At 37.8% G+C, this 22,637-nt stretch overlaps 1 protein-coding gene across 3 annotated transcripts in view; it reads right to left on the bottom strand.

Moving 5' to 3' along the window:
• Positions 1 to 231: 231 nt before the first annotated feature.
• LOC140728217 (double-stranded RNA-specific editase 1-like) overlaps positions 232 to 22,637 on the bottom strand; it is a 332,491-nt gene continuing 310,085 nt past the window's right edge. For all 3 annotated transcript variants that reach the window (XM_073046633.1, XM_073046634.1, XM_073046635.1), the window contains 3 exons: positions 22,354 to 22,535; positions 8,150 to 8,328; positions 232 to 5,969 (listed from right to left, as the gene is read on the bottom strand). In XM_073046633.1, coding sequence (XP_072902734.1) covers positions 5,793 to 5,969; positions 8,150 to 8,328; positions 22,354 to 22,535 — 538 coding nt within the window. In that variant the 3' untranslated portion in view covers positions 232 to 5,792. The remainder of the gene's footprint in view (positions 5,970 to 8,149; positions 8,329 to 22,353; positions 22,536 to 22,637) is intronic.

The following is a 22,637-nucleotide window of genomic DNA, read 5'->3' as shown; positions in this document are numbered from 1 at the left end:
AGGACCCAAAACAAAGATATATTAAAATTAGTAGAGAAAACATTACATTTAAAGAAATAAATTTAAAATCTCAGCACACACTGAATATCAAATGAAATAATTAAACCTAAAATGAACAATAAAAACACAACTATTACAACACGATGGAGGAACTCAGCAGTCGAGCAGCATCCGTGGAAACGTGTAGTCAACGTTTCGGACCTAGACCCTTTGTCAGGACTTGGCCCAAAACATTGACTGCTTGTTTCCACGGATGCTGCTCGACCTGCTGAGTTCCTCCAGCGTGTTGTACGTGTTGGTTTGACCACAGCATCTGCAGTGTACTTTGTGTTTAATAAAAACACAACTATTTATCTTCCTCTTGGGAATTGATGTCTTCTATTCATTTGAATAGGGAGAACTGTGAACCAGGGTCAAGCTGACGCAGGTTTGATGCAATTGTTTTTGCCTCTGAGTGCAAAGTCTTCAGGGGATTCAACTGCTTTGGTAGACTCCATAAGACAGGATAACAAGGAACATGAGGGTGGAAAACCCCCTCCCTGATTTAGACCAGAACCACAAGCTGAGGTGTCTTTAGGGTTAGTCACAATACTAGTGTTTTTTTCCAGGTGTTAGATCTGATCCAATGCTTCTCCCCCACAATGGATTACATGATTGACACTGAACAAATGGCTGACTATGCGCCAACCAAAAAAACGCTCAGTTTCTTTTCACTAATCTGTAAGCATGGTGTAAATTATACTGTAGCAAAAACTGGTGAACTGATAAATGTATCAAAAAGTTCCTGAGATGACGAAATGGAAATGTAAGTAGAAAGCACAGCCATAAGGTATCACCTCTCCTAAAGTGAACAGGCCAAAATATCCAGCAAAAGTTATTAGTGCTTTAACTATTTTATCCAACTGCCACTTTGACAACATGTACTACAGCAATTTGAACACCTGCACACACTAAAAAATCCAATCTTTTTATAGCCGTCAAGTTTTATTTAGCATTTTTTATCTTTGCAATGTTATTGATTATTAAAAGGTATAAAAACTAAATGGGATTCACTTATTAAATACAAGGTGCATTAAACATTGTATTCACTGATGTGCTTCCAAAGCCCAAGTACAAATTATATTACACAAGACAGTGAAAGTTGTGTTTAAGCGATTGTTCCTTTTAAATATAAAAGTAACAAATGTATGCTTACAAAAAAGGACATTTACACTATAATTCCTTGTTGAAGCAATGAAGAACAAGTCACCCTTCCATTACCACTGATGTGCAAGGGTTAGATACTTGACAATACATTCCCATAGTGCAAGATAATTCATCACCTTAATAATAATAAGATATTACAGTACTGAATAGCTATGATGACAAAGTACATAGTTGATGATACCCTTAGTGTGGATAGGGTTCACCACGGGATAACAGATCTATTGCAAGAGACAACACAAAAATACTGCTTTTCTACTATTGGAGATAAATATTCTAGCTAATTACAGTAAATTACAATGCAAATACTGCCTTTTCTTGAATGTATTGATGCATTTTTGCTAACTATATGGTACTAAGTTCCACATTTTCAATTCTCTCTAGGTAGTTTCTCAATTTGTCATCAGAATTATTAATTACAGATCCTAATTTGATTTGTGACCTCTGGTTTTTCAACTCTACAAAAGTGGTAAATGAAGTAAATGAATTTGCAACTCAAGAAACTAATGTGGTATTGCACACAAAGGCACATGAGTTGGGATGCCAGTGGAACAGTGAATTGCTGCAGGTTTGAAATTCCTTGCTATTTCAAAAAGTGCAGCAAAGTTCTTTTTAGCTGAAATTAGCAGGTTATAGCAGGAGATTCCTATCAGATACCTATTTATTTATCAAAATAATCTAAGCATTAAAATTAATGTTACATCCTCTAACATTGGAATATTGCCTTTACTACTTAAAATTATTTCACAGTCAAATCCATCCATTATTCTTTTGTTCTTTCTTTTCTAAGGCAAGACAAAAATATTATCAAGTCCACCAACACCACTGTACAATTTAGTTAATGTAAGTCAAAATCTGCATTTCTACCTGTGGACAAGGTTAAATAGAAAATTGATGTGGTAACCCTTTGTTCATCCAAGATCAAATGTTGGATGGGTTCAAGTGTCAAAGGTCATAGAAAGATTCTCAATTCCTGCAGACCTGCTGTTCTGTTCTTCAGCTGGGTGGGATCGTCACTGCCTTTCTAGCTACCCTGAAAGAATCAAGTTCATTATCCAATTCATGAAGTATATCCTACATTTGCTTATAAGGTTAAACACATCAAACATAAATTTCATTAAAATTTAATATCCATCTTTAACTTTGGTTTGGAGAGCTAATTACTTAGTTATTTCAGTTCCTTACTCATTTATATATGCCTAAAAATATTATCAATAAAAAGATAGATGAAATCTGAGCTGGTTTGCCCCATCTTCCACTCCGCATTTTTTTTTCATGGAATAATCTGCATGGATTAAATTTTTAAAATCAATCTAGAAAAAGAGGGTGGAAATCCAGTGTGAGGGATCTCATTGTGTGGGTTATCAATATTGCCTTTATCAATACCGCCTTTATCATAAGCAAGCTGATGGAACTTTTAGTCATTTCTTCACTGTGTTATAACTACCGGTAGATAGGCACAATTTCTTGGGATACAGGGCACCAATTCTAATGATAAAAAACTACAGTTAGCTAAGTAAGAAGGTACTCAACATATACGACCTGAAGTACATAATCTTTCATCTAAGAAGAAACCCTCATAATTTAAGGGACATTTGTACAAGTATTTGGGTAGAAAATGTTTAAAGTGGTACAGGCCGAATAGGACTAACTTAGGTGGGTACCTTGGTTAGCATTGACAAATTGGGCCAAAGGACCTGTTTCCATGCTGTATTGCTTTATGACTCAATAAACAAAAATATTTCAATAAACAGCTAGCTAGATACTGTTGAATTGTTGGTTTCAGCAGGATTAACTGAATATATTAAGCAGTGTGTTAATAAGCAAGTGACTGGTTATGTTATGAGTGAACATGTGGGCAAGTATCAGACAAGGCATTGAACAATTCTGCACCTCATGAAATGACTTTGGATGATCTAGTTTTAATCGTTGCGCCAAACGTGACTGATGAGATAGTTCTTGGCTGACTTCAAAATAATTAGAATAGGGTCTCTTATTGCAGCAATGGTGCCTCCAGTTAAGCAAAGCTCTAAGTTAAAATCATGTAAGGAAAAACAATTTGAGCTTGTCTGAGTACTGTCAATAATGGACAGACACATCATATCTCTGCAGAGAATTCATTCAAAAAGACTTAAACTTCAGAAATCCCACAGAACAGAAACTTTACATTACCTTGGGTCTTACAGACTGGTGTTGACGTAAACATATTCTATTCTGGCGGCTAAGCACAAAGCCAATTTCACATGTCAACATGCTAATCTACTTGGGTATTTCAACCAAATTTTACATGCCCGAACTGACATGATAACAGTATTTATCAGTGTAATACAGACTACAATTAGAATCCACTATTTAAACAAAAAGAAAGGTTTGAAATCTGACATGATTTAAAACACTTGTGGATGTACAGAAGGATGGGCATTCCCCTTAAGCTGGACCACAATATATATACAAAGATTATATGATAACCCCTCTTCTACATCTGATTTATTCAGGTAAAAGGCTCAAGATATATGTTCAAGATATTCTCTGTGTATCACCAGCAGAATTTTCTAATTGTGCAACTGCCTTGGAATGAAAACATACCCATTTATTAAACTTATAACCAGGATTTTTAAACAGTGGAAACAACAAACATAAAGCTTTCAAAAACAGGTTAAAGACCTTGAATGCTCAAAAACCATGCCAGTTCCAGAATTGAAGCATATAATTAAGAATAATCTTACTTGCAATTCAGTACATTTTCAATGATTTAATCACTGCTACATGCATTCCCCTTTTTTCTGCAATGCATGAAGTCATTTCATGGGATAAAATTAACTGCTGTACTGTTAAGTAAAAATGTGACCCTTTACACTCATGATTACTTTCATTCAGTTGCAATGTTTAACATAAGGAACATTTGCAGTAAAACATAAGCTATTCCAGTTTACACAGAAGAAAATAAGCACATTAATGGCCGTGCATGAAGAATGAGCAGGAAAAAGCAGCAGGCACAGATATAGACAATTTTCATTCCTTTCCTGGCCAGGCTAGGTTGTAATTTAAATTTTGCTGAAAAGTACTTGAATCTTCAACTAAAATTTCAGAACAATTTATTTTTTTGGATTTTGATCTTTTATGCTGATACTTACAGAACAATAAATAAAATACAGATGTGCTAAATTTACCAAAATCCAATCAAAAATTACCTCAGTTGAATGAATTGCATCCCTTTGGATAAGATGGACTTGTGAGAACAGTGTACTCATGTTCATAAATAAAAATTACAGTGTTTTATTTTGAATACAAACAAATGCTGCAGCTCATTGAATTAATGATATTTCCAAATCTGGTGAATAATTGCAGTAGGTGACTGTATAGAATCGGTAATACTTCTGTTTTACAGAATTTTCATATTTTTCTAGTCTAAGGAGGTGAGTAGATTTTCTCCTTCATTTGAATTTTATGGGAACTCCCATTAAATTAGAGATTTAATCTATTAACTTTTTAATAAAGAAAACACCGTGGGAAAAATTAATCATTTAATGTTACTGATGCCAAGCTTCATAAAATGATAGTAGATTGTGCTACAGATATACATACAAAATTTCAGCTGGACGATAACCAGAGTATTGCGAATAGCTCTGGACACGAGTGCAGCTTGGATTTACCAGAGTTACTGTATGTTTCAATCCCAAGGGCTGGATAATGAGGAGAGATTATACTAATTTGAGCTGCTTTCCCTAAAATTTAGGTTAAGGGTGGGGGTGGTGTTGATTTAGTTATCAAGGTGTGAAGGAAACTGGTGGGGAGACAGAAGGAAATAATTTCTGCAGGTTGGAGAGTTTTAGAAAGAGGATAAAATTAGAACCAGGTATTTAAGCGTGGTTAAAGAAAAGATACTGCACAGGAGAAAATTGGAATTCCCTTTCTCAACTGGCAATTAATGTAAGGTCAGGTCATTTTAAATCATTGTTGATATATTTTTGATAAGCATGGCTATTGTGGTGTAAAGCAAAACAGATGAACCATCATTTTACTGATGGGCAGATAAATGCTCAAGGGTAAAAGGTTTTTCAATGATTCTATGCCTAGGTTAGCATATCCAATCTGTAACTTGATTTGTCTGAGCACACCATATATTAGGACAGTAACTCTTGTATCTGAATTCACAAAATATGCTCCATTGCTTTTTAGGATACCATGTGCAAGGAGAGCTAAATTTGACAAAAACGACCAATTAAAACAAATACAAAATGCTAAAATTTATGGGAACTGCTTTCTGCATAGTTTTTTTTTACAGAAACTGAAGTAAACACTAGTCTTCAAAAAACTTGTATATTTGATTTTAAAAAAGTGTACTGCACAATTAAATGAAGATATAATTGCTGACATCACCTTTCAGTACAGAAGCCAATTAGAAGTATTCTGTATATAATCTTTTGTGCTACTTCAAAAATCTAGCCAGTAGCCAAGAAAAGGGACATGTCCTTATTTTAGAAATACAAAATAAAAACATTAGTTTAAAGTTACAAGTTAATAAATACATCTGACATATGGAATTCCAGCAGCTTTCAATTCCTAAAAATCCCAACACTTCTCTGGGTTCAGACAGACAGAACAAATTGATCCTGTTCAATGGGCTTCTTCACCCACATGCCTAATCCACTCTTCTGGAACTCTTTGATCAGGCTCTCCTTGGCAGCTTGATATTCAACAGCAGCCTGCTTTGCTTCATAGTAAGAACTGGACTTCTCGTGCTTGGATTGAAGCAAGCATGGCAACTATAGAAATAGGAAAAAAATATGTTGAGTGAGGAACGGGAGAAGAATGGGTTACATCCATCAATGGATATAAATGAAAATAGTGTTGAAATAAAGTAATTCAGAATAAAATCTTCATTACATATTTTCCCATGAGACATTGCTCATTGTAGGAAATGGAAGTAACATAAAATATCAGGATTGCAAGTGAATTTTTTGCCATTTATATTCTGCTACTCTAATAGTGAATGTTTCTTTCATTGGCAATTAATGCCTCTTCAAAAATACCTAAATGCAGCTGTGGTAGTTGCTATACCGACTGCAGAGTTTAACAAGTTATCATTCAATCCAATTAGCTAACAAAATAACATCATCTAGTGAAGGGAACTCAACATTCCTATACCTAGATAGTTTTATATGGGATTCTAACCTAATGACTTCTGAAATAGCCTAACCACTCCATTTACAAATAACAATAAATAGTACTCAACCTTAGCTTTTCATTTGTAGAAGTGATCGATGTGAAGGAAGTGTGAATATTATCTTCATATCAGAGGTAATTTCACTGTATCATGTAGCATATAACTGCTGTGCTATATGGGTGAAATGAAGGACAGATCTTGAAGAACAAAAATGTATAAACCCTTTTGCGATTTCAACACTGTTCAGAATACTAGGGCTAACTCATGAGCTGCTTAGAAGCTATTATTTACAGGTCCACTTGCATATCTATATTAGTTCATGTACCTCTTGCTGAGCCGGTTCCCAAATGAACAGAAACAATTAAGTTTCCAATACTATATACCATCAGAATACAAATAACATGACTTGACGTAAACCACACAAATTCATGAACATGCCATATTCCTTTTGAAAGTCTTTACTCATCCTTTCATTTCAGACAGGACATTCCAGATCATCATTTCCACACAAAACCAATCTCTTTAGATTTAGCAGGCTCCTGATGAAGGGTTTCCGCCCGAAACGTAGTTATTACCTCCTCCCATAGATGCTGTCTGGCCTGCTGAGTTCTGCCAGCATTTTGTGTTTTTCCTCTCTAGATAATATTAACTCTAGAACATAGAAAACCTACAGCACAATACAGGCCCTTCGGCCCACAAAGCTGTGCCAAACATGTCCTTACCTTAGAATTTACCTAGACTTACCCATAACCCTCTACTTTTCTAAGCTCCGTATACCTATCCAGGAGTCTCTTAAAAGACCCTACCATTTTCGCCTCCGTTGCTGCTGCTGGCCACCCATTCCACACACTCACCACTCTCTGCATAAAAAACTTAACCCTGACATTTCCTCTGTACCTACTTCCAAGCACCTTAAAACTATGCCCTCTCATACTAGCCATTTCAGCCCTGGGAAAAAGCCTCTGACTATCCACACGATCAACACCTCTCATTATCTTATACAACTCTATCAGGTCACCTCTCATCCTCCGTTGCTCCAAGGAGAAAAGGCCGAGTTCACTCAACCTGTTCTCATAAGAGATGCTCACTAATCCAGGCAACATCCTTGTAAATCTCCTCTGCACCCTTTCTATGGTATGAATGTGTTTCATATTTATTAATTCTTCCCATTCCACACAATTTTTGAGTGCAATATTTTAGCTTGTGAATCATTTGTTACAAGTTATTATGTACTGTAGTTCAAAGGCAAACACACTTGTGTAAACCACTGAATGGATGACACTAACAGCTAATGGACACATAACTGCTGTTTTGAGCATTATTTTCCAAAAAGAACCAACAGCTTCACAGGAAATAATGTATAGAATGTACTAAAAATCTAGAAGCAGTAAGAATGGGCAATCAAACAGCTTAAGCTCCAGCTGCCTCTTATACACAATTTACAGAATATATACAACTAATGCATCAATCTCCATGTAATGACTTAAAGGTTTTGAAGTAATATCAGTTTGGCTAGGTTTGGGACTATTCACGTGAGTAAGAATCAAGGGCAGAAATGTCTAGCAGAACAGGCTTAAGGTGGCTGTGTGGGAAACTGAGTTTTAATATGCAGCTGACCAGGGAGTATTTAACAGAACATAAAAGAAGTTTACTATATCAGACTCTTAGAAGATGCGGTTTTGAATGCCTTAGAGAAAGTTAAAATGGTAAATCTGCTGGAATGAAAAACTATTCAGAAATTTTAAGCTGTTTGAGAGAGAAATTCTTCCTTGATCTTACCTTGGCATGCAAGCGCAACCAGCGACTGTACAGAGCATGTTTACACAGCCGAGAAGGTCGCCCCATGTCATCTTTTCCTGTCATGGCATTAATGATTTCCAAGGCAGAATCCTCTACAGCCCAATTGACGCTGAAATTCGGTGCTTTGCCTGGCTGACGTGATTCAGTGTTACTTATACCTGAAAACAAACAAGTTCAGCAAAGATCTATAGTCAGATGTTGAAACAATGAAATGGAGTGTAGTATCACAAATCTCTTTGAAGGGAATAAAATAGAATTTTTATATTTTCATGTATGTAGTTCAGCTTATGGCCTGGCAATATCTGTGGAATGACTGAAAGTTAGGAGAAAAATGGCATCACTATTGCAATGAGTTTTAAGGCCTGCTAAATTTATTTCTACTTGGTGTGGATCCAAGGGCAACATTGTAGTTATGCAATTTGATTGTAACCAATTTTTGACACTTCATATCAGAGCCGGGATATTGAACAGATTGGCCTCATTGGTTAGGAAACATGGGCTCAATTGAAAATCTTTAGCATTGATTGGCATCATTTTTAATATTCTTCCAAAGGTAAAATTTAACCTTCATAAGCTCTAATTCTGCATGAATGAAATGTATAGTCTTTTTAGGCTGTAGCTTCTAGGTACCATATCTGAGTGAACACGGTTAGGATTTAGACAATAGACAATAGGTGCAGAAGTAGACCATTCGGCCCTTCGAGCCTGCACTGCCATTTTGAGATCATGGCTGATCAATTACTATCAATACCCGGTTCCTGCCTTGTCCCCATATCCCTTGATTCCCCTATCCATAAGATAGCTATCTAGCTCCTTCTTGAAAGCATCCAGAGAATTGGCCTCCACTACCTTCCGAGGCAGTGCATTCCAGACCCCCACAACTCTCTGGGAGAAGAAGTTTTTCCTTAACTCTGTCCTAAATGACCTACCCCTTATTCTCAAACCATGCCCTCTGGTACTGGACTCTCCCAGCATCTGGAACATATTTCCTGCCTCTATCTTGTCCAATCCCTTAATAATCTTATATGTTTCAATCAGATCCCCTCTCAAATAATTCCAGCGTGTACAAGCCCAGTCTCTCTAACCTCTCTGCGTAAGACAGTCCAGACATCCCAGGAATTAACCTCGTGAATCTACGCTGCACTTCCTCTACAGCCAGGATGTCCTTCCTTAACCCTGGAGACCAAAACTGTACACAATACTCCAGGTGTGGTCTCACCAGGGCTCTGTACAAATGCAAGAGGATTTCCTTGCTCTTGGACTCAATTCCCTTTGTAATAAAGGCCAACATTCCATTAGCCTTCTTCACTGCCTGCTGCACCTGCTCATTCACCTTCAGTGACTGATGAACAAGGACTCCTAGATCTCTTTGTATTTCTCCCTTACCCAACTCTACACCGTTCAGATAATAATCTGCCTTCCTGTTCTTACTCCCAAAGTGGATAACCTCACACTTATTCACATTAAACGCCATCTGCCAAGTATCTGCCCACTCACCCAGCCTATCCAAGTCACCCTGAATTCTCCTAACATCCTCATCACATGTCACACTGCCACCCAGCTTAGTATCATCAGCAAATTTGCTGATGTTATTTTCTATGACTTCATCCAAATCGTTAACGTAAATGGTAAACAGCTGTGGTCCCAAGACCAAGCCCTGTGGCACCCCACTAGTCACCACCTGCCATTCCGAGAAACACCCATTCACCGCTACCCTTTGCTTTCTATCTGCCAACCAGTTTTCTATCCATGTCAATGCCTTCCCCCCGATGCCCTGAGCTTTGATTTTACCCACCAATCTTCTATGTGGGACCTTATCAAATGCCTTCTGAAAATCAAGGTACACTACATCCACTGGATCTCCCCTGTCTAACTTCCTGGTTACATCCTCGAAAAAGTCCAACAGATTAGTCAAGCATGATTTACCCTTGGTAAATCCATGCTGGCTCAGCCCAATCCTATCACTGTTATCTAGATATAACACTATTTCATCCTTAATAATGGACTCTAGCATCTTTCCCACCACTGATGTCAGGCTGACAGGTTGATAGTTCTCTGTTTTCTCCCTCCCTCCTTTCTTAAAAAGTGGTATAACATTAGCCATTCTCCAATCCTCAGGAACTGATCCTGAATCTAAGGATCACTTTTGGTTCTCTCCACTCCCCACTTCCATCAGGCAGAAAATACAAAAGCTTGAAAACATATACCAGGCTTAATGATAGCTTGTATCCTAATTTTAAGAGTCTTGAATGAACCACTTGTATGATAAGATATACTCTTGATCTGTTTACCTCGTCATGGCTCTTACACCAAAATAAGGTCTTCTTACACTTTCTCTGCAACTGTAATGTTTCATATTCTACACTGTTTCTTTTCCCTTTGCAGTTCACTGATCCACTTACTGTATGTTTGGAGTAGCATGTCTGAATGGAATGCCAACCGAAGTTTGTCACGTCACTATCTCAGAATGTGACAATAATAAACCAATTACCAACTAATTGCACCTATGAAATAATTCAATAACACACTTTGTGTAATTCAAATTAATTTGGAATCTTTTAGTTATTATGACCTGGGCCCTTTACAACTTTTCAGGTATGTAGTATCAATAACCATGTGAAATATTAATCATCCTTGCCTCCAAATCAGAAGGCTGTGGATTCGAGTACCATTCCACTAATGTGCACAATAATCAGCACAGAGGAACTCCTGCAGAGGTACTATATTCATAACGAGACAATAAACTGAACCGCATTTTCCCTAAGTGGATGGAAAAGATCCTAGGACAATCTTAAAGGAGGAGGATGCTTATGCAGTGTCAAGGCCAGTGCCTTTCTCCTCATCCAGTGTCAACAAAAACAAATCTGCATCAGACCAACAACTTGCATTTATACAGCTTTTTGTAAATCAATGAAACACCAAGATACTTGGTAGCAGTACTATCATACAAAACTTCACAGTAAATGTTTGATCAAGGTGTGAGGATTTAAGAACTTTTAGAGGAGGAAGAAGGGACAGACATCTGTTCCAGAAAAGGAAAGAAATTAGGACATGAACATTGAGAGTACCTTTGGTGTACTGATCAAAACCATAGGTATGCAAGAGCTTGGCAAAAGCTGCATTGATTGAATGAAGGAGAAAATGATGGAGTGCACAGAGCTAATTGAAAACAAGGGCGAAGATTTCAAAACTGACTAATTCTTAGGATGGGAGACAGTTCAGGTCTATTACCACAGTGCAGCATAATGAGTAAATGACATGTTTTCTTACCCAATCCTTCCTGCCTGTACCTTTTAACACAGACACACAAGACCATAGACACTGGAGCAGAATTAGGCCAATTAATCCATTGAAACTGTTCCGCCATTCCATCTTGGCTGATTTATTATCTCTTTCAACTCCATTCTCCTGCTTTCTCTCAGTAATTTTTGATATCCTTATTAATCAAGAGCCTATCAACCTCCACTCTAAATATACCCAATGATTTGACTTCCACAGCCATCTATAGCAATGAATTCCATAGATTCACTACTACCAGGCTAAACAAAATTTCTCCTCATCTCTGTTCTAAAAGGACATCTTTCTATTCTGAAGCTGTGCCCTCAGGTCCTAGACACCTCCACTATAGGAAATATCCTCTCCATGTCTACTCTATCTAAGACTTTCAATATTTGATAGGTTTCAATGAGACCCCCCCATTTTTCTAAACAACAGCAAACAAAGGCCCACAGCCATTGAACACCCTTCATATATTAATCCTTTTAATATCCCAGGATCATTCCTATGAACATCCTCTGGACAATCTCCAATGCCAGCACACCCTTTCTTATACAAACCCCATTTCCAGAAAAGTTGGGATATTTTCCAAAATGCAATAAAAACGAAAATCTGTGATATGTTAATTCACGTGAACCTTTATTTAACTGACAAAAGTACAAAGAAAAGATTTTCAATAGTTTTACTGACCAACTTAATTGTATTTTGTAAATATACACAAATTTAGAATTTGATGGCTGCAACACACAACAAAAGTTGGGACAGAGGCATGTTTACCATTGTGTTACAAAACCTTTCCTTTTAATAACACTTTTTAATCGTTTTGGAACTGAGGATACTAATTGTAGTAGTTTTGCAATTGGAAATTTTGTCCATTCTTGCTTGATATAAGACTTCAGCTGCTCAAGAGTCCGTGGTCTCCGTTGTCTGATTCTCCTCTTCATGATGTGCCATACATTTTCAATAGGAGATAGATCTGGACTGGCAGTAGGCCAGTCAAGCACACGCACTCTGTGTCTACAAAGCCACGCTGTTGTAGCCCGTGCAGAATGTGGTCTGGCATTGTCCTGCTGAAATAAGCATGGACGTCCCGGGAAGAGATGTCGCCTTGATGGCAACATATGTCTCTCTAAAATCCTAATATACGCCTCAGAGTCAATGGTACCTTCACATACATGCAACTCACCCATGCACTGATGCACTAATGCACCCCCATACCATCACAGATGCTGGCTTTTGTACCTTTCACTGATAACAATCAGGATGGTCGTTTTCATCTTTGGCACGGAGAACTCGATGCCCGTTTTTTCCAAAAACTAGCTGAAATGTGGACTCATCTGACCACAGCACACGGTTCCACAGTCTTTCGGTCCATCTCAGATGAGCTCGGGCCCAGAGAACTCACCGGTGTTTTTGCATAGAGTTGATGTATGGCTTCCTCCTTGCGTAATACAGTTTCAAGCTGCATGTCTGGATGCAGTGACGGACTGTGTTAAGTGACAATGGTTTTCTGAAGTACTCCCGAGCCCAGGTGGCTGTAATTGTCACAGTAGCATGACGGTTTCTTAGGCAGTGCTGCCTGATGGCTCAAAGATCACACGCATTCAACATTTCCGATCTTGCCCTTTACGCACTGAGATGTCTCTGAATTCTCTGAACCTTTTCACAATATTATGCACTGTAGATGTTGAAAGACCTAAATTCTCTGCAATCTTACGTTGAGAAATGTTCCTTTTGAACTGACTAACAATTCTCTCACGAATTTTGGCACAAAGGGGTAAGCCACGACCCATCCTTGCTTGCAAAGACTGAGCCTTTGATGGATGCTACTTTTATACCCAGTCATGATCTCTCACCTGCTACCAATTAGCCTGCTTAATGCGGAGTCTTCCAAACGGGTGTTACTTGAATATTCTGTGCACTTTTCAATCTTATTTTAACTCTGTCCCGACTTTTGTTGAGTGTGTTGCAGCCATCAAATTCTAAATTTGTGTATATTTACAAAATACAATTAAGTTGGTCAATAAAACTATTGAAAATCTTTTCTTTGTACTTTTGTCAGTTAAATAAAGGTTCATGTGAATTAACATATCACAGATTTTTGTTTTTATTGCGTTTTGGAAAATATCTCAACTTTTCTGGAAATGGGGTTTGTATAAGGAGCCCAAAACTGCTCACAATACTCCAAGTGCAATCGGAAACTTGTCTCATATTGCCTCAGCATTACATCCTTGCTCTTATATTCTACTCTCGAAATGAATGTTAACCATACATTTGCTTTCCTCCAACGCAACCTGCAAATTAATCTTCAGGAAATGCTGCACAAAGACCTCCCTTTGCACCTGATTTCAGAATTTTCTCCCTTATTTAGAAAATAGCTTATGCCTTTATTCCTTCTACCAAAATGCATGACCATTCTCTTCCTTAAACCATATTCCATCTGCCACTTCTTTGTCTATTCTCCTAATCTGTCTAAGTCCTCTGCAGACTCCTTGAGTTCCTCAACACTACTTGCTCCTCCAGCTATCTTAGTATCTTCTGCAAATTTGGCCACAAAACCAACAATTTTGTCATCCAAATAACTGACTTATAATACAGGCAGGAGGAATTGGATATGTAAAACTTTTAGTTGGGTAGAACCTTGAAGGCTAACTAGGGAGGATTAGAATTGTCAAATACACAGGTAACAGACAAGGGAAAAAGTTTAGTAACACATTAGCTGAAGCAAAGGGGGGGGCAGAACAGAGGGGCAGTTTTATTAGTATTAAAAATATGTAGACAAAAAACCAGCATTGTCAAATAAAAAAGCAAGATTTCATTATGTTATTTCTGTATGTCTGTTTGAGGAAGATTACTTTGCACAGTTTTCCCATCGCCTTTCTAAATTACCATGGTGCCTACATCCATTTCAAAGCTACCTTAGAGGCTGTAAAGCATGCTGAAATGACCAGAAGGTGAGAAATACAAATGTTCTTATTTTCTAAATTATCCTATCGAAGGTCCAATCCATTATCGCAAACAAATAGCAGTTCTAGGTTGTCAAGGATTTCAAAAGACTGGTTAGAAGGGCACAATAGTGGCAGATGGAACTCAGTTGAGAGAAATACAAGGTAAAACATTTGAGGAGGTCAAACAGATTAGTGATACAGAAAGATCTTGTAGTGCATGTGCACTAAGCCTGAGGTTCTTAGTACAAGTAGATGTGGTCAGAGGAATTCAGGATATTTTCTTTTGTCAAATGAAGCACTTAAAATACATAAAAGGTCATGCTAAAACTGTACAGAAGGTTACCAAACTATGCAAGGCTGTTACAGTATTAGAAAAACATCTGAAGATGTTGCTAGGGCCAACATGTAGATACTCCTAAATTTCTGATGCTGTTCATTTCTAAGGGATAGAAGTCAAATCTGAGTTACTTCAGTGCATTAAAGATGTTAAACATTGCAGTAATGGTGTTTACCTCCTGGATGACAGTGCTGGCACTGCACTTATCCTAGCAAGTAAACAATGCAGATGCTATAAAACCATGACCAGAAGCAGAGTAACCTGTCACAATATCCAGTGAAAAGTGTTTACCTTCATTTCCAATTACCCCATATCTTACTGACCATACTTGACTAAATATAACAAATCACAGAGTGTGAGTCTGATTCCCAAAGAATATTACCAAGGTAGCTCTCTCTCTTGTTCTGCACGACTATCTCAGGAACTTGAAGTCCAGCTAGCTGAATACAAGATACACAGCTGTAAGGTTGTGGATCTGTCATGGTTAAAATACCCGAGTTCCTTATCTAATTATCACAGGCTTTGATAACTTCTTCAATCAATTCCATCAAAATAGCAGTTCCCTATGGGCAGCTGATTCAAACACTGATGCTCCTATCCAGTGGAATACTCTGAGCACATACAATCTGCGCACATTGGATTTCTCTCCCAGAGGTTATAATTTTGAAAGTCTGGGTAAATTGTTTGTAACCTCTTAACATCTGAATGAACAATGAGCAAGTTCAGTAAGTGTTTGACATTCCTGAAGATATAGCAAGTAGAAGTTAAATCAATTAGTATGGAAGTTATGAAATGAAATAAATCTCCTCTTCCTAAATCTTACCTTATCGTATTCATTGTTAGATTGTTGTCAACTTTTATAGATTATATGTAGTAGCAATCATTTCAAAGCTAACATTTTAGTTTATACACGGTCGAAAATAAAAGATTTGAGTCGCAAAACTGTACACATACGAACAAAAACACAGAAACTGCAAAACATGAGAAAACTTATTCCAGAAAGTGTTCCACAAAAATTTGATACTGTACATTTTCCACAAAATATGGACAGACCTCTTCCCTATGCAGACATTTAGTGAATTGTTTACATTGTTACACTGCTTCCAACCCCAATAAAAAGAGTGGAAATAAAGGAGAAATATGGGTGTGGAAAATCTAAAACAAGAAAAGCTGGAAACTTCAAAATACTTTTGAAAACATATATGGCTTCTTTTTAATCATTTTGACAACAACTGTCAAATAAAATTATCACTGTTTAATTTCTGAGAAACTTCCACACTTCCCACATTCTACTTCTAAGAAGAAATGTTAACAGTAGTAAGAGAAATATAACCAATTTCTGAACTGGCTCCTGGCTAACATATATAATTTAATTCAACACCTTCAAACTCCATATTTTTGTCCAATGTAGCAAGTTTCTTTTCAAATTGTCAGTCTTCTTGTTTGGTATTCTTGTCACACCTTATGAGCTGACAAATCAGACTATTTTCAGACATGATATTTGACCTATCTGCAAAATCTGGCTTTTATATTCTGAGAAAGATGGATTATCTTTTCCAATCTCTCATTATCTAACCATGCAGATTAAATAAATCTTATTTCTGACCACAGAAAAGTTCAAGGGTCATTACTTCACAAGTATTATACTCCAAATGGAACAGAGTAAAAATATTAAGCTTTAGATAAAAGTTCAGAACAAAGAACAGTTTAAATAGGACAAGGCAAATCAATTCTTATACAAAGTCAAATAGAAAATTTATTGCCTCAATATCAGAATCCTTGTTCAGTCCAAGTATGGTAACAGTTTCCAAAGAATACACTCCACTTGCAACACAAATTGACATATTTTGGACAGTTATGTAATATCATCTATTGCTACATTCACCGCACTACTTGTGACGTAAAATAAAAATTATAAATATGCAAGGTCAGACAGACTTATTATAGCACATTCATTCTTCTTAGTCTTTGAATTAGTGTTTAAAAGTGAATGATTAGTCAAGACTCTGGGAGTAGAGGTGACTGGAGTTCGAAATGGTGGCAATTCAACGGACAAGGCTTGCAATTTAACCAGCTAATTTTTTCCCGGTTACAACTAATTAACCCAGTTAGAATTAAAAAGATTTAAACTAGTTTTATTCATCAGCAAAGAGTGGTTAAGAAACAGGATCATCCTCACGGGACTGTTCGTTTCTTGACAACTATTAAAAGCTGCTTCTTATCTCAATGCTTCATTCCTTTGATAAATGTGACACATCTGAATAAAATTTGGTTGGAATTATAGGTGCATTGAATAGCAAGTTTTCAGATAACACAAAAATTTTAGAGTTGTGGATACAGAGGAAGGTTGTTGGAAGGACTCAGAAGGTTGAAGGCCAGTTGGAAATGTGAGCAAGGATATGGCGGATGGAGTTTAATATGAATAATTTTGAAATGGTGCACTTTGATATGTCAAACGTAACAGTAAATGGCAGGATTTTCAGGGGCATTGATATACAGAGGGATATTGGCATATAAGTCTACAGGTTTCTGAAAGTGGCAACACCAGTAGATAGGGTGGTAAAGATGGTGCACAACATGCTTGCCTGCATCACTCAGTGACAAGTATAAAAGTTGGGAAGTCACGTTTCAGCTGTATAAAACTTCAGTTTGGCCACTCCTGGAAGTATTATATTTAGTTACTATGTTGAAGATGTGGAAGCTTTGAAGAGAATTCATAAGAGGTTAATTGGGATGTTGCTTTGATTACAGAGTGTTATAGAGGAAAGGTGGACAATGCCCTTAGATGGAAAACCCTACAAAGAGCAGAGGATAAAGCCCAGTCCATAATGGATAAAGCCCTCTCCACCACTGAGCTCATCTGCAAGGAGTGCTGTCACAGGAAAGCAGCATCCACCAAAATGGACCCCACCATCCAGGATGTGCTCTCTTCTTGCTGTTGCCATAAGGAAGCAGGTAATAGGAGCCTCAGGAACCACAACATGAAGCTCAGGAACAGTTATTACCCTTCAACTATTAGGTTCTTGAATCTGAGGGAATAACTTCACTCAGCCCAACACTGAACTGTTCCCACAACCTATGGACTAATTTTCAAGGACTCTTCATTTCATGTTTGATATATATTGCCTATTTGTTTATTATTATTATTTTTGCTTTTTTGTATTTGCGCAGGTTTTTTGCACATTGGTCGCTTGTCCATCTTACTTGTGGTTTTTCATTGATTCCATTGCATTTTGTTGTATTTACTGTGAATGCCCCCAAGAAGATGAATGGCAGGGTAGTATAGAGCGACATACATGTACTTTGATAATAACTTTACTTTGAACAAACTTAGATTGTTTTCTCTGGAGCTTCAGAAAAAAAGGATCATGTGATTCAAAATAAAAATTCTCAGATAAACTGCTCAAAATACCTGGTTGTAATACTCATTTATGTGAACAAAAGAGATGGGAAGCTGAATACTTTCACAAGGCACTGTAGGATGATCATGAAATAAAACACTGTATATATCTGTAAGGCTCTATCTCTGAGGGTTGTAGGGGCAGAGTACATTGAAAAGGAGGAATGGTACCTTGGAGCATTTGAAAACTAGGATAAGAATGCTTCAGCAGGAGTCAATATGTCAGTGAGCATCAGTGTGAAGGGTGATAGGTTCTAAGCAGCAGAGGAATACCTCATGGCATTCGAATGTAAAATGTGGCACTTGGACCATGTTTGTCTGGGATCAATCATCTAAGGGTAACAATGCCATGGATGAGAGTTTCAGGGAGGGATTCGCTTCCAGATGAGCTCAATGCCTTCTAAGCTCATTTCAACCACCAAAACATGGAGGAACCATCAAAAACTCCCACAGCTATCAATAATTCTGTGATTTCAGACTCTGAGGCTGACATGCAAACCGCCTTCAGGAGGGTGAACCTACGAAAAGCATCCGGCCCAGACTATGCTGATTAACTAGCTGGAGTGTTCACTGAGATCTTTAACCTCTTGCTTCAGCGGTCTGAGGACAAACATCTTAACATTTACACAAATGTCCACTTTCTTCTTCCATTCAAGTCATGTAACAGTGATCTAGGCCAGAGGTTACTAGCAATTAGTCCAGTACAGAGTGATCTATACCACTGCTCTTTGTTAAGAAATCAAATCAGTCATGAAGCTTCTGGAGCAGAAGCTCCTCAAACCTTTGCTTTCTGCAGAAGAGGGATCTTATCATGGACCTGTCCAGACAGCTGGTTGAGGTCTTGAAGTGTCTGGAAAGACTTGGATGACTCTTCCCACGATCCATGAGTTTTAAGGCACTGAATCATCAACGATAAGCACAATGTCTCCTGGGAAACTGCATTTCATACCTACCATTTCCGACATCCCTGCAACTGTGACCCATCACTTCCAAAACAAGTTTGATATGTATAGGACCTGCTTCCAACTACAATGAGCATAAATGTCTTCCTTTTAGAACTCTCCTAGTGGTAAGGATGCTGAGGTCTTCAGAAACAACAGATGGTTCGGGTGTTAGTACTTCCAAATCATTAGGATTGGAGAATGCTTGAGTAATTGTATGACCATAGCCTCTATTTCACAAAAGACTGTGTGGAAATCCTCGTTGTCAATATTCTGTACCTTCATGGTGGAACTGATGAACTTTTGTACAGGCCTGATCAATCTCTCCCATGTTCCTTCATTTAAAAAAACACTTAATTCCTTTTTGAAGAAGCACATTACTAGTCTGTGAATGATTCCACTTCTCAATGGCTTCTTGGAACTCACACTCAGCTCCAACAAAGTTTTTCACATTATCAGAGAACAGTTCACAAACCTGTCCTTACCTTGCTATAAAGCATCAAAGTCCATCAACAAAGTAATCTGTCTAAAGAATATAACATTTCAATGTGAACTCCTTGTACAGCTAGACAGGTAAATATGACCCCATACCTCATTGTATTCCTTCTGCTCTTCACTTTAGAAGGTCCAAAGTAGTCCACTCCTATATGTGTAAACAGATGTTCATCTGGAGAGACCCTGTCCAGAGGTAGATCTGCCATGCACTGGCATTCTGGAGCTGGTTGCAACCGTTGACAAACAACACACTTAGACAGGATTCTTCTTAAAACTGCTAGCACTGTTTTGGCACTACCTGGATAAAGTGTGGTTACAGCCACCATGTCCCTCTTTGATGTACATGCCTCAGAATGATGTTTGAGATATGAAGATCCTTCACCAGTACAACAGGATGCTTAAACTCTTTGGGCATGGCTGCCTGACAAAGATGTCCACCAACTCTCAAGACACCATCTTCAAGTACTGGACTGAGTTTGAAAATATGGGAGTGGTGCAAACAGCCCAGCACATCTATAGATGTGAACTTCCCACTATTCAGGACATTTGCAGAGGTGTGAAAAAAGATCATTTTCTCAATGAAGGATCATTTGAGACCCGAGTCACCCCAACCACAAACTGTTCCAGCTGCTACCATCCGGGAAACCGCATCACAGCATAAACGCCAGGACTAACAGGCTCCAGGACAGCTTCTTCCACCAGGCCATCAGACTGCTTAATTCACGCTGACGCAACTGTATTTCTATGTTATATCGACTACTGTGTTGTACATAATATTTATTATAAATTACTGTAATTGCACATTTAGATGGAGGCATAATGTAAAGATGTTTACTCCTCATGTATACGAAGGATATAAGTAATAAAGTCAAATCAGTTCAATTCAATTGTGTCTGTAAAATGGTGTAACTGTGTAGAAGTAACTTCTCTAAGATACGGGGGTTTCAGACATCTAACAACCTTGAAGTCTTCCAACTGGCAGAGTTTTTCAGCCAGCTTGTTCACTCATGAGCAGTGATGTTGGTATAAAATCATCCCAGCCAAGCCCTTTCTTACATAGATCTTGTAGGATTTTCTTAGTAGATAGCACCTCTGAGCTGAAGATCCCTAAAGGATCATAAATGGAACTGACTGTGGAGAAGGTCCCCCTTCTGCTGAGTGGTCTATCTTGGATCGTGATCTTAAGCTTGAAAGCATCAGACTGAATGTACCATTGCACATCCAGTACTCTGTCCACTGAAGGTGTATCTTGATTCAAATCCAAATCGTTCATGCCTTTAGCTCTTTGCCCTTCTGGTATTACAGCTAACACACCATATCTGTTGCTTATCCTCTTTGTGAATCATAAGCTGTCTCTAGCACAAGTGGATTCAAGGTCATGAGAGAAAGAGACACTGCTTATTCCTCAAGGCAATCATCAACATTAGAAGCAATACAGAAGCTTAATCACAGTCTCAGAGCTGAACTGTTCTTTGATGTTTTCTACACATTTCTTGCCCCAACTCACCCTCCCTCAAATAGACTAACTAACTAAACGTGAATACATAACTATACTTATTTGCTTCTACCATGTCCCAACTCATGAGACATATTGCCATAATAAACATGCCACAAAATACAATATAGGCAGAAAATAAATAGATTTTCAATAGCTCCAATGGACAGAAAATAAGATACATGGCTCCTACATCATCATCCCCTCAAAACTAATCAATAAGCTTCAAAACTTTGGTCTCAATACCTTCTTGTGCAATTGGATCCTCGATGTCCTTACTTGCAGATTCCAGTCAGTTTGGATTGGCAATATACCTTTCACTATTTCTATGAGGACAGGTGCACCACAAGGCTGTATGCTTAGTCCCCTACTCTATTTGCTTTACACTATGACTGTGTAGCTAAGCACAACTCCAATGCTTTATTCAAGTTGCTGACGGCACCACTGTTGTAGGCTGTATCAAAGGTGGTGACAAATCAGCATATAGGAGAGTGATTGAAAATTTGGCTGAGCAGGCTAGAACAACAGTGCTTACTCAAGACAATGCTTACAATGTCCCCAAGAACTGTAAATGTTTTAGGTTGAAACTCAATCACGTAGATGCTGCTTGACTCGCTGAATTCCTCCAGAAGTTTGTTTGTGGCTCTTTATTCAGTTACCTGCAATCTCTTGATTCTCTCAAATATCTATTAGCTTTGTTTAAATGTGAGTACAACTAAAATATTAGCTTCTGTATTCTTCAGTCATTGGAAGTTCCTAATTGCTTCCGAATGAATAAATACTCTTCATCTTGCAATTAGATATTCAGTACTAACTTTCAGAAGTTTATGTAGGCTAAAATGCTGTTTCATCTTGTTCTAGGCAGGAATACTTTATCTGTATATAAAACATTTGCAAATTTGACCATGACCAATATTTTCTCACAGTTGAGAGACAAATCATTCAGCAGATCTATTGGGCTAGCAACTGTAGCACTCAAGCAGAAATTCCTCAGTTTTATAACTGCTGCTACCATCTGTGAAAGGAAAACGGGCCATTCTATTTTAAACATTATTATATCATCTCATCTACTCTTAATCCTGTGACAGATTCACAAAAATTGCTTATAGGAAGATTACATAAGCTGTAACATATTCTTTGAAGGGAAACTAGACAGTGAAACAAACTTGATGCTCGCAATATGCCACATAATTTCCCATAAATATGAATTAGGTACTCAAAGGTCAGTCTTAATCCCATAAGAATGATTAGATCAGCTCTGTCAATACTATGAAAAAAAGAATGAACTTACCACTAAGCAGAGGCCTGTTAAGAGTATAAATGCTTGGGAGGTTTTCAATATCAGTAAGTCGCTGGTAGACTGCACGAGATAAGTGATCAGCATGGTATAAACTACCCAGGATAATGCTTGCAAAATAGATAGGCTCCATAAAGTGGCTCAACAGAGCTCCTTGCACTCCAAGCACATTCCATCTGAAATTAGAGAACATTATTGTGTCATGAAATAAGCAGGAATCTATCATCAAGCTACATCAGCACAAATACTGAAAACCTTTTCTCCATGAGTAATACATT

Source organism: Hemitrygon akajei, chromosome 5 (genome assembly GCF_048418815.1).
Source record: "Hemitrygon akajei chromosome 5, sHemAka1.3, whole genome shotgun sequence".
Taxonomy (NCBI): domain Eukaryota; kingdom Metazoa; phylum Chordata; class Chondrichthyes; order Myliobatiformes; family Dasyatidae; genus Hemitrygon; species Hemitrygon akajei.
Note: the sequence above shows the minus strand (reverse complement) of the source record. Positions and strands in the feature narration are given on the sequence as shown.